This window comes from Ursus arctos, unplaced genomic scaffold (genome assembly GCF_023065955.2).
Source record: "Ursus arctos isolate Adak ecotype North America unplaced genomic scaffold, UrsArc2.0 scaffold_3, whole genome shotgun sequence".
NCBI lineage: Eukaryota > Metazoa > Chordata > Mammalia > Carnivora > Ursidae > Ursus > Ursus arctos.
In genome coordinates this window covers 83,361,963-83,379,508 of record NW_026622985.1, presented here as the reverse complement: position 1 = coordinate 83,379,508, position 17,546 = coordinate 83,361,963, and the positions used below count along the sequence as shown (strand labels likewise).

Here is a 17,546-nt window from a genome sequence, read left to right as displayed (position 1 = left end):
TAACATCCAGGGAACCTTGAATTAGTCATTTGGCTGGAAAATCCATGTTTGCAGCCAAGGAGCTGCCTTACTTGGTCATGAAGCAAAGACACACACCCGAGGTAGAAAATCAGTTCCGTTCTACTACTTCTTATCTGCTGAAACTTTAATATCAAGGTTCTGCATTTTCCCACTGATAGATAAAGGCAAAAACCACAGACTATTTATTTCCCTACCACTATGCTCTAAGAGATAAGAAAACATTGACCTCCGAGCTTGGGTCTTCTGTGAAAAATTAAAGGAAATTGGTCATCAATTATTTCCTATCAAAATGGTCTTAGTTTTACATGTCTCCAGCTCACATACACGGTTTCCTAATAAGCCTGGCTGAGCTAGTATTTTTCATTTCAAACAGGACAGAGATCTCATTTAATCTTCAGGGTTATCGAATACCTACTTTTAAAGGGATAGAGATAAGTTTTGCCACTTATTAATGACAATCTTCATGTAAAAAGAAGTTACTATTTGAGAAATGCTGACTAATTCTCCATCTGCACGATGAAAAGAGCAGGAAAAAACTATTAGCAACATAGAAAGAAACAGAGCAAAAATAAAAAGCACACTGCACTGGGACCTGGCGCTGGGAGCTTTCTTCCTGTGTCACTTCCCCACTTGTAAGTCAGCCTCTCATGCTCAGTGCCCTGAATTCCCAGTAGAAGACCCCAGTGAATTAATTCTAACGTATGGCAAACTAGTGACTAAAATTAGGAAACAAACCCAGGCCACCTTCAATTAAAGCATCAGCATCATTCTTTGAAAAGCCTTTCCCAGGATAACCTCCTCAAGAGAAGGTGCTGGGAATACTGGAAGCCGCTTGGAGAAGAGCGAAGCCAGAGCACGATCTCACATCATACAGAAAAGTCAACTCGAGGTGGGTAAAGACTCGACCGCGGACCTGAAACCACAAAACACTTAGAAGAAAACAGAGGTAAGATCCTTGACATTAGCCTCGGCAATGATTTTTTGGATTTGACACCAAAAGCAAAGGCAGCAGGGGTAAAAACAAATGAGTGGGACTACATCAAACTGAAAAGCTTCAGCACAGCAAAGGAAACCACCAACAAAATGAGAAGCAACCCACAGAATGGAACAAAATATCTCCCAAATGATAAGAGGCATCTGGGTGGCTCAGTCAGTTAAGCATCTGACTTCGGCTCAGATCACAATCTCGGGGTCCAGGGATCGAGCCCCAAGTTGGGATCCCCACTCAGCAAGGAGTCTGCTTCTCCCTCTCCGTCTGCCTCTCCACCCACTCGTGCACATGGACGAGCTCTCTAATGAATAAAATCTTAAAAAATAAATATTTGCAAATGATATATCTGATAGTATGTAATGTATATAAAGAGCTCATACAACTCTGTAACAACAAAAAGACACATACACACGATCCAATTTAAAAATAGGCAGAGAACTAAATAAGACATGTTTCCAAAGAAGATATACAAATGACCAAAGGTAAATAAAATGGTGCTCAGCATCACTCATCATCAGGGAAATGGAAATCAAAACCAAAATGAGCTACCACCTCACACCTGTTAGAATGCCTACCATCAAACAACAACAAAAAATACAAACACTGGCAAGAATCCTTGTGCCCTGTTTGTTGGTAATGTTAATTGACGGAGCCCCTATGAAAAAGAGTATGGGGGTTCCTCAACAAATTCAAAATGTTTGTTACAACATTGCTCACAACAGCTAAATGGGAAAACAACCTAAGTGTCCATCGACTGACAAATGGAAAAAGAAGATGTGGTATGTGTGTATTTGAACGCATATACATACACGCATGTATACATAACTACAATGGAATATGATTTAGCCATGAGAAAGAGGGACATCCTGTCATTTGTGGCAACATGGATGAAATCTGAGGGTATCAAGATAAGGGAAATAAGTCCAGCAAATACTGTATGTTCTCACATACCTGGAATCTAAAAAAGCCAAACTCAAAGAAACAGATTAGAATGGTGGTTGCCAGGGGTTGGGGGAGGAGAAAATGGGGAGCTGGTCAAACAGTACAAACTTGCAGCTATAAGATGAGTAAGTTCTGGGTAGCTAATGTGTAGCATGGTGACTATAGTTAATACCATATTATAGACTTAAAAGTTAAGATCTAAGAGTAGATCTTAAGTTCTCACCACAGAAATGGTAATTAATAGATGTGATGTAGTTGTTAGCTAATGCTATGGCAATTATCATTTTTGCAATATATAAGGGTGTCCAATCAACATGTTCTCCACCTCAAATTTATGCAATGTTGTATGTTAATTATACCTCACTGAAGCTAGGGGGAAAACGCCTCTCCCCGCTTCCAAAATAATATTTCATCATAGTGGAACATTAGAAAAATTATCCATAAATCCACTTTTCAGAGATAACTAAAGATGTTAGGTATGTATTTTTAGTACGAGAATGTGCCAGGTCCCTAGGGGGAACTGCTTAGGTATCTAAGTCATCAGTTTAATTCTCAGGTGAGCTAATTAAGATCCATTTACTCTGTGGCTGCTGATCGCACTTCTTAAGTGTCCAGCTATCTCTGAGAGGCCTGTCATTGACACAATGGGGGGTTTGGGTGAGAGAATGGATATGTCAGTGCAAATACTGCCTTTCTCCAGGGGAAAAACAAAATCAGGCCCAGGAAAGGAATTAGGAGCGTCATCTTTATAGAAGACAGAAGGCAAACTCCCTGATGGAAAGAGACTACTTCTACTCTTAATTCCACCACCACCAAGCTCTGTGAACTAATTATTTTGGCTTTCACATTTCCCTGAGTAAATCTGGGATTAATAACACCCCTACCTGTGATGAGGCCAATAGTGAGCCTTGCTCAGGTGAGATACCAGATGACAAACTGCTTTGCAAAGCATATATGCTACAAAAGTAGAAAACTCTGTGATGTCTGTGATGGTATAAAGAGTGTTCTCAAACTTTGACATGCATGAGAATTACCTAAGGCAGAAACCCCCGCAGGCCCTGCACCCAGAGATTCCAATTTAATCACCCCTCCAGTTCTAACTTTCAAATGGCATTGGTGCTGCTGATATTTAGACCCCGCTCCTGTAAGCGGTGCAGAGATGTTTGGTTTTTTTTTTAAGTTCACTTCCTCTTATTAAAAAATTATCTTCTTAACGTATTTTTCTTATTCATTCATTAAACTTCTTGGGCATTTAGTATGTGTCCAGCCCTAGATCAGGCTGCAAACACAAAGTTAGGCCCCCTATGACAAACTCATACTCCAGTCTGATTACAGACTGTGATAATGAAATAGGCCAGGAGTTAGAAGAGACCCTAAGGTATGAAATACAGCTTAAGATACACACGATGATGCTTTAATCCCATCTGCAATGACCCTAAACATCAGCAAGGGAAGACTGTCACTTGACCAAGTTTTTTGTGTTTTTCCAGTGGAAGACCTAATGTCAGTTTGAATATGGAATACCAACAAGTGCACAGAAAATAAGACCTAAGGCAGCTCCCACGTTCTGCCAAATAGAAAAGAGGACCAAGATGTAGCACGAAGCCTCACACCTAAATGTTATCAGTAATCCATGAAATAGATTTTATCTGCCAGTCCTTTAACTCGTATGATCTCTAATTCAAACCCGCAATACCATGCAAAACAAGAGAATTCAAAAGCCGGTTTTGTTGTTGCTATTGTTTTTACCCTGACGAATGTAAATAAAGATTTAAGCAATCTAATACTAAGACCTGTCCCATTTAGCCAGACACCCTTTCCCTGAAGACTATAACCCAAAAACAATAACACAATTAGAAAGACAGCTGTCCAATTTCATGCTTACAAGAGAATAAAGAACATTACTAACATTACTAATTCACATGATATGTTATGAAGCTATTACCAATTTATTTACTAAGTCTTACTAGAACATACATAGATTTGAAACCAGTACTACCTTCCATGGTAATAAATTTTATGTTTTAGTTAACAATTGGTATATTAAGTCCCACATGTAAAGAATTAACTCCTTTCATTTGTTCTAAAAATATTGCAATAAAGCTGCAGGGGATATGTTCTAGTTGAAGAATAGTGGAATTTCTTCTGTATGTCGTTGGTTCATCCTATTCATACCCTTCAGTATTTAACAGTTGAGCATATTTAAAGCATGTTCTCACTGATATATGTAATCAAAAGTAGAAATTTAATCAAACGATATCATAATCACTGAAGTTAAATTTACTTGCTTCCCGCTTGCTTTGATTCGAATTAACTACTCATCTAAATTACATCAAGGCCCTCCCTGATTCCAAGCATGTCCAGGTGCTACATGCAGTGCCTGGGAATGGCTACAAGAAGCCACAAGGACAAATGCTTGACCTTGCTTCAAAGCTGCTCTTAAATGACTTTTCCGTCCAATAAAATGACCAATCCCACAAAATCCTACATTTCAGAGACTTAGAAGAAGAGTATCTAATAGAAAAAGAAAAAAATGAAAGGAAATGCTACTTATTTGAAAAAGACTCATATGCCTGACTCTAGCCACAGGTCTAAAAAAACCCATGAGAACTGTTTCATTTATTTGTCTTTTCATAAACACTGCATTTGTACTACAAAACTAATCTTGGGGACTGAGCCTTTAGACTTCCTCATAGACAGAACCACTTTGTAAGAATGCCCTATTATATCAGTATGCCCTCATTCCAAGTTCTGGACTCCGGGTTTCAAAAATATTCTTAAAGCTTATTTTTTCAACTTTTAGAGCAGTAACTCAATGATTTCTGCAAACCTACCAATCAGGGGGGGAGGCAGGAAAGTTTTAGGAACTGAGGCAAATACCAACCTTGAAAACAACCCATGACTATAAAGGAAATGATTCAGTGTTAGAATTATTCAGCAAGCATTCAGCTACCACTGACAATCAATTACATGGAAGATTCATAGGAGACAGAAATGAAAGGGCATACAGCCCGTTAGAATACAGTTCAGTAAGTGTTACATCTGTTTAAAAATGGTGTGGCCACTCCTTCAGATTCCATGCATCAAAAACATAAACATTAAAAATAAGACTATATAAATACTGGAAAAAAATTGAGAGATTTTATTTACAAAGAGTAGAGAAAACCTAAGTTTGACACAAAACTCAAAAGCTAAGAAAAAAAGCTTGATAAATACAGCCTCATAAAAACAAAAACTATAATATATAATAACAATGCCTACATGGCCAGACACCTTAACAAAGTTTCCCATCCAAGTACTAACCAGGCCCGACCCTGCGTAGCTTCTGAGATCAAATCAGATCAAGCGCGTTCAGAGTGGTATGACCGTACACCATGAAGTCAAAAGAGAAAAAATAAGGGGAAATTATAAAATAAATCCCAAGAAACTAATTTTCTTCATAAATAAAAAGTTCCTACAAATCAATAAAAAAAAATTACCAGAAAAGCAGACAGTTCACTGAAAAGGAAATAAACATTGTTTGAACCCTGTATTATTGAAAATCTCAGATTTTAAAAAGGAAAAAGAATAGGATAAATAAACCACCCTGCATCTATTACCCTGCTTCCGTAAGTATCATTTATGGCTAACAGTATTTTATCTACATCTCCACCCACTCTCAAGCCAAATTATTTTGAAGTAATACCCGGGTATCATAACAAATTATTTTTTTTTAACACAAATTAAAAGTTTAACCTCACTCATATTAACAAGAAAAAAAATGCAAATCAAAACCCCCCTGGAAATACCATTTTTCCCTATTAGACTGGCAAAGATAAAAATGTTTGCTAATACAATCTGTTGGCAAGGGAACATAGAAATTCTCAAACGTCAGTGATGACATGAAAACCGGTATTAGGAAAAGCACACTTGGCAGTAATCATCAAAATCTTACCAACCACAGAGGGCAGCACAAACTCTGGAAATGGTCTATCGAGAACCTAGCTGCTTTCCTTCTCCCATCTTCTATGTGGATATCAAGCTAACTGCACCACAAGAAGCATAAATGGTAGGTGCTCTCAAAGTGATAACAACCATTATAAAATGTAGCAGCTACCTCACTTTGTTTAAAAACATACACACAAGGAACACTGCAATGCCCACGTACCCAGACCAGATCAGGTGTTCACGGTTATACGCTCTCAGGGCACACTTTGTTCTTACTCTACGGCACTTAACACAGTCTGTAATAATAGACTTATTGAAAAGTTCTTTGATTAATGCCTTTCTTGCCCTCTGGACTTTAAATTCTGTAAGACAGGGACTAGGTCTTATTTCTTTGGCGTTTCAGCCCAGTGTCTGATCCATGGTAGATATCAACATATGTAGAATTCATTCTTTCATTTAACAGATATTGGGTCAGGTGGGCACTGTGCTACATTCCGGAGATAGGGTGCTGGGCAAGGCAGACTCATTCTCTCTCAAGGCTTCCATTCTACGAGCAGTTAGAAGATAGCCAAACACACACACACACACACACACACACACACACACACACACACACAAACATCATAGAAGGTAATCTAATGGTCAAGATCCTCTTGGTCTCCAAACAGGTATTAATTACCTTTGTCCACACTGATACCCCCAATAGGCATTTTCATTTTCAATGATTTCTTCTAATTAAAATAACTTTAGTACTTTAATTCTTAAATAATTTATTTTTCAGTAGAACTTAATAACAGTTACAAAACAGAGAGGGAGGAAAAATCTACAACATTATCCAAACACAACTACCTTTAGCATTAAAACCTATTTCCACAAATCTTTAATATCCCAGGAGGCACAGAACATGTAATGTTCTCTGCTTTTTAGATCAGACACTTAATCTTCCTTCATTCCTAACCAAGATGAAGAAACATGGCAAAATTATCTCTTTCCAAAAGGAAAAAGGGTTTCCATAGCAGCCATGGCTTCGACTCATTCAATCCCTTCTGCCCTCTTCAAGACCAGCAATTTTACCAAAACAGAGCAGCCCTCCACCACCTCCCCCTGCAACGATCTGCTGTCTCCACGTTTAAACAGGCCCATTTTCAAACAGATGGAAGAGGCGCCTCACACGTGCCAATCACTGTCTTTTCTCACATCTTTCTCTCCTCCGTATTTTTGATGTTGCACCTTGTGAGGATTTTATTTCTTTTACCTCTTCCTCATGCTTTTCCTATGTGTTAATTATTAAAGAACTTCTTCCAGCTTCTTGGAAACAAAAATGCTATGAAATGCTCATGAGCTAGCTAGATTTTGGGAAAGAAATGGTAATTAGGCAGCAGGAGATGAAGAAACTGGTAATATGCTGCCCAGACAGCAGACCACATGAGCCATCTGAAACTGAAGACACTGCCTGTCTTTCCGAGGAAATCATGGGTAGAAGGAGGTTCTGGGAGATTCGCAAAGCACATGTTGCTCTAATGTTTATACCGAGTTGGCAACAGTATTTGAATATTTTTCTTTAACAGTAAGCAGAGGTTTATAGACACTTCATAGATTATGAATGAACAGAAAAGACTATCTCTCCTATAAACAGACAACAGATAGTTGGCAACGGGGGTGGGGGTGTGGGAGGGGTTCCGGTGTCAAAAAATAAGTGGGTCACCAAAGTGATTTTTAAAAACTGGCTGGGGAAGTATTCTGGCTCTGCAGGAAGTGAAGCATGACAGACAATTCACTAGCCTGGTTCCTTCTTTCCTAGCAAAATAGCACACCACATTAATTCTCTTTACATAAAGACAAATGAAAACAGGCCTGCAATGCATCACAACCAGAATATATTTAATAAGATGATGTTGAACAATGAAACTTTTAAGGAAAGTTACAGTACCGGTATCTAGCCTCAGAATAGCATTTATATGCTAATGATTTGGAAGAGGTTATTTCACTGGGGGCTGAGGGAAAGAATATGCATATTGGGGGGAAAAAAGGATTTACATGGTTTTTTTTTGTCTACACTCCAACTTTAAGAAAAACAGGTTCTTATACTTTAGCATAAGATTCCTTGAATGGTAAATAATATGAAGTATTATGACTTGACTTCTTTCTAAAATAAATGCCACTAACACATCCCAGTACAGTTTGATGAACACAAAATACCAAGCAAGCTTCAAGGGATAATCTGACAATATCCCATCTAAAATGTTCAGCCTCTAGAAGCAACAATGCCAATCACTTTTGAATGACATTTCCAAGGTCATTAATTTGTGAGTTTTAAGGCATTTGAAACCGCGGAGCCACCAGACTAGCTCAAAATTATCGGTCATTTGGAATCCCAGCCCAAGACTTTAATCTTTGATCTTCAAGGAAAGAGGCTCACCCCAAATATTTGCTTTCTCTGGACTTTTTTATCTCTATAGTTTGAGCCCAATTTTTCAGATTTGTACATTTTATAAAATGGGATCATGTTATACACATGAAACCAAGACAAGCAGTTTGTTGGCTTGCCGACGCCCAATATATCCCGCTTACAAAAGCTCTAAATACCGACAACAACAAAAAAACTTAAAGTGTGGGGGGGACCCTTCTGCTAACTCATTCCTCATAAACATTTATTATTTCCTGGGGCAGTATGCTGAATTTCTACTTCTACAGCTGTAATTTCCACTTGTGAATTCTGCAAGGGGCTTAGAGAATGGAAGAGGAAGGGGTCAAAATCCTATGAAAGACACATTGCTTTTAAGGGTACTGTAATGAGATTTGCAGAAAAGTTATTGATCTGTGCCCTTTCGTTTTATTTCCAATATACACTATAGTCATGTTATTTCCCTATGAAAGTTCAGTGTATTCATCCAGGGACTTGCAGCAACAGGGCAAATAGCAAGCCAGAATTTTGGAGTGTTCATTAGTAAGGAGGCAAAAGGTCGTCACAGAAATCCAGGCACCAGGCAAAGAAAGAAGAAAAGCAAAGTTCAATTTAGAACCATTCCCCAGCCTCTCTGGATCATGATGCGAGTGATCAAAGAACATGGAAGTTCAGGAAGGAAGCAAGAATAAATAAACGCGTGTGTTCATATATCACGTAGGCATGTAATAGCTTTAACTGGAGCTAGTCTACGAAACTCTAATCATATGACCTCACCTAGTGCAAGCAATCCTCTAAGATAGGGATTATTTTCCTCAGATTAAAGAGCTGGCATTCAAAATCAGGTCTGCTTGACTCTAAAATCCATCAAAACACGTGCTTGGAAATGGTCTATGGCAGGAAGATGGGTGGAAGATGGTTTCCTCACCAACTGTACCTTTTTTTTTTTTAAGACTTATTTATTAGAGAGAGAAAGAGACCGAGAAAGAGTGAGGGTGGGGGACAGGGGGAGAGAACCCTCGAGCAGACTCCCCTGTGAGTGCAGAGTCCAACGCAGGCCTCGATTCCATGACCCATGAGATCACGACCTGAGCTGAAACCAAGAGCCAGACACTCAACCGACTGAGCCACCCAGGCGCCCCATACCAGTTGCACTTTTGAATGAAGTTTCCAAGGGAGTTAATTTTTGAAGAGTTTTAAAGTATAATCAAAATCAATGTTGGGGCACCTGGGTGGCACAGTCATTAAGCATCTGCCATCGGCTCAGGGTGTGATCCCAGCATTCTGGGATCGAGCCGCACATAGGGCTTCTCCTCTAGGAGCCTGCTTCTTCCTCTCCCACTCCCCCTGCTTGTGTTTCCTCTCTTGCTGGCTGTCTCTCTCTCTCTGTCAAATAAATAAATAAATAAAATCTTAAAAAAACCCACAATGTTATTTAGATATATCAAAGAATATAGAAAATATAAATAGAACACATTAATTTTTCCAAAACATTTGAAGTCTGAAGAATTCTAATCTAAGTGAGCTATTCTTTCTCCTTAGTTATTTGCTTTAAAACAAAAAACAAAACAAAAAAAATCCTCTTAAGTCCTATGTACAAACAGTAGAATTTCCTTAACAATAGGTCCACGAGATTATGATCCCTTCTACATACTGTCTGGTACCTCCTAGGAACTACATTATTTGAGCAACTGCGAAGACCTGCTCTATTTTGCCCTCTGCTCTCACATGAAATTATAGTTTTCACTGGTCTCTTCCCACCCACCCCCCCAACTGTGACAAATCCCTGCCCTGGTAAACAGGGGGGTGGTGCGTAGCAGCAGAGAAGGGGGTGGAAGGGAACAGAGACCTGTGCAGAGTATACCTTGGATTTTCTAGAAAAGCCTCAATTTCAAATATCTTGTCCCACAGTCAAGTGGTATTAATCTATTACGCCCTGAACTCTGGTTTGGCAGACATGATCTCTCAGTGTATGAGTCAAGACAGAGTTAGGACTATAGTACAACTTCATTTTCCCCTCATAAAACAAGGATTATGAAATCCAAATCCTATTAGCTATTTTAAGTAGATACAGGAATTCCTGAAACCTACCTGCCTTATTGGCAAATATCACCACACATTAAAGAAGAAAGCACAGGACACAGGCAAGACCATAGAGATGCATTCAACTCCAAGGCCAGCCACTTTTTCTGTGACCTTGCACTAATTATTAGTTTCTGAGCCCCAGTTTCCCTAACCGTAAAATGTAGATACTAATAAGTAGCTCATAAAGTGGTGGTGAGAATTAAATGAGATAATATACACAAATGCCTTGAATTATGCTTAGTACTTAATATTCAATAACTACATTTTTTCATTAGAGTATGAACAATACGCTTTAAAACTTCTCAATTGCATCAAAAACCAGCTGAATTATGCCTATTCACCTATTTTCACCAATCTGAGTTTGTATGGGCTCTAGCAGCCTGAGTTCAAGAAATAACATCAACCGAAGTTTTTCACCTATCCCCCATCCTAGCAAAGGCAGAATTCTCAAAACAATAAACTGCACACCCATTTACCTTGGCTGGTTCTCCACAGTGAGGTTCTCTCCTCTCTGATAGCCACTGTCTGCCACCTGGGTTGTAGACCTCTTCACAATTTGCTGTAGCTCCTGCTCCAGGCGTTCTTTGATGGCCTTAACGGTCTCTGGAATCTTCTTCAGTTTGGCCAGTCCCTTGATGAGGATGCCCATAAAAAGGGTGCTGTTCTCCTCTGGATCCGATTCCAAATCCTCCTTGATATCCTGCAGGTTTATCTCCCTTGCTGTAAAAATAAAAAAGAAAAGAGAAAAAAAGAAAAGAAAAAGGTTCCATTACAAGATTCAAAAACAGAATGGGTTGAATAAATGGGATCACAGCTTTGATTACTCCCTTAAAGAAATTAGAGAAGACTTTTCAAGTAAATTGGTAGTTAAATTATACTCACATAGTGACTAAGAATCATAAGGTAACAGTTATATTCCTCAAATCATACCGATCAGTTAAAACAAGAGGTGGAAGCCATTAAAAACAAGCAAATCTCCACAGAAAGCTTTCCATGGACTGCCACTTCTACAATGAGCCAGTCAGTTCATGACATTTATTAAGCATTCGCTGTTGATAAAATGCCATTCTTGGGTGCTGCAGGAGAATTCTAAAGACCCAGACCATAGTTTCAAAACTCTTATTTAATGGTTGGAAAAGATAAGTAACTGGATAAAGAGATAAGATAATAAGGTAAATTAGTTAAAACAAATGACAAGATATGAAGAAAAATGAAGAACAATATGTGCAAAGTGAGACAAGACTCTGAGGAAAATAGTAATGAAGGCTCTTCATCAACACAAAAGAACCACCTTCTACTTTTCTTTAAACATAGGTCTACCATAACACACTCTCCTAAAAAACCTGTCTGGCTAATCCACGTTGGTTTTCTGAGAAATAATTTTATAGTTCAAAAGTCTCTGTAGATCTGTAGACTACGTGTCATCACAACCACCTGGGTTTGGAATGGAAGAAGAGAGCCCAGCACAGTGGTTCTTACCCCAGTGACGAGCTGGGGAGAGGGAGGGATGGGGATCTGAGACCTCTGTTATCTACTGAAAACCAGAGGCCTTCCCTTCAAACTAATACACATACATACAAATATGTCCTCCAAAATACCCAAAAATAATTCTCTCATTTCAAAAATGGTTGGATTAAGATAGAATAAAGCAAAAGTGAGTAAGAGCCAGAAGATGGACCCTAATAATAAAGTCTTCCCCATCCTTCCCTCTCCTCTAGTCTTCGAAACGACTGGCAGGTCTTTACATGATATCCTGAGAGAACGCATGCATTCTTCTTTAGTAGATTCAAGCTCAATGATACTATGAGGACGTCCACTCCAAGTTGTTCAGCACCACGGGAATGCACTGCAATCTATTTATTAGGGAAGAATGAAAATAGCCCACTATATGGAGTAAATCCTTGTAACCACTGCATGAAGTCTCCAAAACCCCTGCTTCAGATGATAATGCACGCTCTTCTCAATCCCTTTTCTTTTTGTTCCCAACTCATACAATGCACTTAAATATGAACCAAAAGCATTTAAGGATATGCAGGATGTAGTAACTTCAACAAGCCTGTTCTTCATTGAAGAAGTCCTAGACAGAAGCACATCAAGAATGACCAAATTCCTAGGATTTTCTTTGCAACATAGAAGACATTTGATGATGTGGTATTTCATTTAAAAAACTTTAATACTAGTAAAGTGGGAGTAGAACCAAGGTGGCTTAAGCCCCTGAAGGTGACAATTTTAACGGCAAATCAAAAAAAAGAAAGAGAGAGAGAGAGAGAGAGAGAGAGAAAGAAAGAAAGAAAGAAAGAAAGAAAGAAAGAAAGAAAGAAAGAAAGGCATTGATATTTCCAAATGTGATGTTCCAAGAATAGACATTTTAGTTTCTGGTGTTGTTTTATACATTAAGTAGACCCCTCGGGCCACAGAATTCCTCCATCCTGCAAAACCAATCCCAGCAGCAAGAAGAGAGAAATACTTAGCAGCCAAAGAGCCATCTAAATGCAGCATGTTGGGGAAGGGGGGCAATGAAGCACAACTATAAGCAGAGCTTCAGGCAGGGAAAAAGGTAATAGAAATTTAGCTGAGAGAAAATGATCTTCACGAAACAGCACATATGAGTCACAAACAGACACAAGCAACAGGCCACCTGTGTGCCGCAAGCTCCTGCCGCCAAGAGTGATTGGTGAGGAGGTAAATGTAGTTTAAGTCCATGAGCCCCTAGACAGTGTGGCATATAGCTACTTATATGTGCACTAATGTGATAGAGAACCTATTAAAAAATAACAAATAAGCAAGGTATGAATAATAAAATGCCACAGCCCCAAATGGCACATTTGTTTAGAACCTCATCTTTCTGTTTGTCTCCTGAAATCTCCTAGAGCATAAACACTGAACAGATCCAATATTAATTAATTTATATTATCTATTTCACTTACATCAGCTGAAAATTAAAAGGCAATTTTAAAGGATAATATAATCAACCATGAAGACTAGTCCAATAATCACAAAAACCCTGTGAGGTCAGATAGAATTCTTGGTGCTTTATGGAAAAAATCTTGTACAAAAATAATGTAGCTGAAATTCAGTAAGGGCCTCACACCACAATTAGAACAAAATGTACATACTTAGAAACAACTGAACATCGAATCATTCCCTTGTATCTATCGTGATATAGTACTCACCGGGCAGGTTTTAGAATACTTTATAAGAAATACTCTACTCTCTCCCCCAGTTCTCTCTGATCTTTTTGCTCTGAAGATACTGACCAAGTTGATGAGGCTGTGGATCATCTGTGCCCAAGCAAATCCGGAAGGCAAGCTGAGGACAAAGCAGAAGCTGACACCCTGCAACCCCCTCCCCCCTGGGATGTATACCACATTCCTCAGGCACTCCTGGCTGCCCTAAAGGACAAAGAAACAGTTAACCTATAGATACCACAATCTTGCAAGACTTGAGTCTCCCTCAATTTACAAATGTCTTAGCAGTTTACAAGAACAAAGCTATCAGTAATCTAGCTTCCTGAAGGGAATGTATGTAGACACAATTAAACTTCCTACTACCTACAGCCCACTGACAAGTCCTTGAAACAGGCACAGTGACATTCCTCTAGGAACTCAGTTGCCTCGATTTAATACTTTTTAAGGGCAAAAGGCAATCCTAGCCTGAGCACCCCCTCCCCCAGGATCCTGTCTACTTTAACATATAAAAATTCCTTTGGAAACTTCCTTCATCTCTAACCCACCCCACCCCACACCCCCCACCCCCGCAAGATACGCGTTGGCAATCATCCCCCAAGCATATGGCCCACTGATATACATCTGAAGGGTCTCATGACTAAGGCTTTATTAGACAGTAATAAATGACCTTTTCCCAACAATAGCTAGCCCCCTCAAGGTCCTGGAAACCTTGCTTCCAAAATTCCTTAGAGACTTACGCTATCCCTTATCCCCTCCCAACTTGAGGGTATATAATGGGCCGTTCCTCATGACTTCGGAGCAGCTCTTTCTGCCTACGGGTCCTGTCATCGTGCTTTAATAAACCACCATTTTGCACCAAAGACGGCTCAAGAATTCCTTCTCGGTCGTCGGCTCCGAACTCCACCCCACTGAACCTCACCTGTATCCCACAACTTCATCAAAGTGAGGATTTCTTGAACCTGTTCTTGAAGACCCTCACTGGCAGGACAGTGCTAAATATTAAGACTTTCATGTTCTTCTCCATTATTACTACTAAAATCCTATTGGTCCCAACTGTTCCTTATTACACGCACAGACAGAGAAGGATGGCGGAAGATAGGGATGTGTAGGTATGCATGCCTAGGTGGATATAAATTATGTCTGTGGTTTGAGGCTAAGCATGGATTCATGACGGTTTAACTAAGACACTTTGGGACTCATGAAACTAGATGGTATCTCCAGTCCTTTCAAGCTCCACAATTCCATAATCCTATCAACTTAGAGTAAATCTGTACATCTGTGGTTCCATATCCTACAGTTAATTATGTATACTTAGATTATAGATATCCCATTTAAAAAAATAACAGATAAAGTGAATAATCCATTTAAGCAGGTAAGTGTTCTATAAAAGAAAACTACCTTTTGTTTCCCAGTGAGTACAGGAAGCAACATAGACCACTCCATAACGGCTTTCTTTTCTTGGTACATTTGGTAACAACATATTAGTTACACACACCATGGCTATATACACACGCTGATGAGGGAGCAGAAGGCTGGCTGAAGACAAAGCATAAGCTGACACTCTGCAACCTCCCCTCACCCCCACTCCTGAGTGGGATCTGTGAAGTTCTTCCAGGAAGTTCCCAACCATCTTCATGTTAATGCCTTGCTAGAGGGAAAAACAACTTTAACTTGACAATGGCAAGGCCTCCCCTACCCTGTAAGCCTTCTTTAACATATGAAAATCCTTTTGAAACCTCCCCTTCTCCTTACCTCTTCCAACCCCAAAGTATATATAATCAGCCAGCCCTCACAAGCCAGGGCAGCAGCTCTTTCTGCCCACGGGGCCCATCCCCATGCTTTAATAAACCACATTTTGCACCAAAGACCTCTCAAGAATTCTTTCTTGGTCTTCGGCTCCGGACTCCACCCCACCCCACCCCACTGAACCTCACCTATGTTCCAGAACCACATCAACGTCATCAAATCTGCACAAGAACTCTGGTGATACACTTTAACTTTGTATTGAATAAGTTTTTATTATTTCACTTAACATTTATATATGTTAATTAAATTGTAAGAGACAATGGTAGTGTTTACCATAGAAACTCTGGTAAATGTCATGCTTTATACTATGCACGGTAACTAAAGTATGTAAATATGATATATCTGATTTCGACCTACACACATAACTTCATTTACATGCTGTATTCAAGAATACTACGTCTATATAACAGAACTGTGCCACTATTGAACAGAATTCAATATTAAAAGAAGACTTCAAAAAAAAATCACCAACCCTAATTAGCCCAATAAAATACATGTCCACAACGCTGCCCCCACAGATGGGAATCTGGCCTCAGAAGAGTGACAATACTCTCAAGTAGAAAATAAGAAAGTTACCGCTCAACAATAATTCTGTGTTTCCGGTCAAAATGGCACTATGTATTCATAGTTGAGATACACAATCTCAAAACACAGTTATACACAAAATATAAACCAAGAAGACACGAAGAAATAGTCTGGTTCAAAATCGAGAATAACACCTCTGTGGACAAGAAATAGAAAAAAGGAGTGGAGCCAGAGTACGTGTGCAGAAGCAGGCAGCAGCAGGCAAGGTGTGGCCCATAGGGTGTTACAGAGACTTCACATGCACCACTGGCCAAATGAGATGACAAAATCCTTCACTGAGGGCTACAAGCACAGGACCAAATCAAGCTCTAGACCTGTGTATGCTTCTAGCCTCAACAAATCCTTACCTTCCATTCATGTCCCAGTGGAGATACCTGGTCAACTATTTACCTTAAATACCATTCGTTTCACCAATGAAAAATTACCTCTAACATCTTTTATTCTAATTAATGCACCCACTGGTACAGTCTCTGAAGCACTGGTTGCCCCTGGAGTATAGAATCTTGATTAGGGTCTTTCAAATGTTAACTAACTACCCCTGAAGTGTGGATTCCTGATTAAGGTACTTCAAAAATGTTAACTAAGCACCCCTAAGGTGCAGATTAAATTACTTTAAAGGAAACTACAGACAATATAACACCCTACTCCTGAAAGGAGGCTGCCAAAAGCTATTGCCAACTGTGCTACTAGGGGCTATCATTTACATAAAGCTGGGGGTTTATCTCAGCACAGGAATAGTTTCAACTCAGAAGTGGAGAATGAAAGCACAATGAACATGCACTACGGTCTGTCCATAAGTGCAAGTGGGCTAAGGGGGAAATGATGGTATGTTTCAGGGGGAAGGTAGAGTGGAGGGTAGACTATCACAGTAAAAACAAACAAAACTGACACCTGTTCAGTTTCCCTTGCTCAGCACTTAATGTACAGTATCACTTTTAGAGCAAGGAGGATGCACCTTTGAAAGTCAAGGAGTAGCTACCAGTGGAGAAGTGACTACTAAAAATTTTAAGAGGGCTACAGGATAAGAGAAGATACAAGGAACAGATGAACAAATTGATTGTTTATATTAATATTCAATAATACGTGTTAGGCTTTGTAAGTTCAATTTCCTAAAGAGATAGTACGATGTAGTAAAAAGAGCTGGGCATCATACAAATTTAGAACTGATTATCAACTCTACCACATACTAACTGGGTAAATCTCTCTCAAGTCATTAATTCCTGCTGGACCCCAATGTTTCCATCTCTGAAATGGAAATCATACTATCTACACAACTGTGTATATTAAATGAGCTAATATGATATCAAAACACAAAAACAAACAGCCAAGAAAGTAAAAAAATATATATATATACTTTTAAAACTTCTAACTTTAGGAACTCCTGGATTGCTAGAGACAATGGTGGTTGCTTAGGTCCCCATTTCTCCTTATTTCCTCCAAAAACAACATAGAACAACTGAAAAACAAACAAAACTCGTACAAATCATACCCTCAGGATAACCTGGAAGATAGAAATTGCCCAAAATTCACAACAACTGTAAATAAAAATAAGAAAAAACACCTAATCTCAGTAAGGGATCTCCCAGGCTCCTGCCCC

At 39.2% G+C, this 17,546-nt stretch overlaps 1 protein-coding gene across 1 annotated transcript in view; it reads right to left on the bottom strand.

The window, feature by feature from the left end:
- EXOC4 (exocyst complex component 4) overlaps window positions 1-17,546 on the bottom strand; it is a 722,726-nt gene that overhangs the window by 633,573 nt on the left and 71,607 nt on the right. Inside the window, exon 6 of the mRNA XM_026511236.4 lies at window positions 10,847-11,090. Coding sequence (XP_026367021.1) covers window positions 10,847-11,090 — 244 coding nt within the window. The remainder of the gene's footprint in view (window positions 1-10,846; window positions 11,091-17,546) is intronic.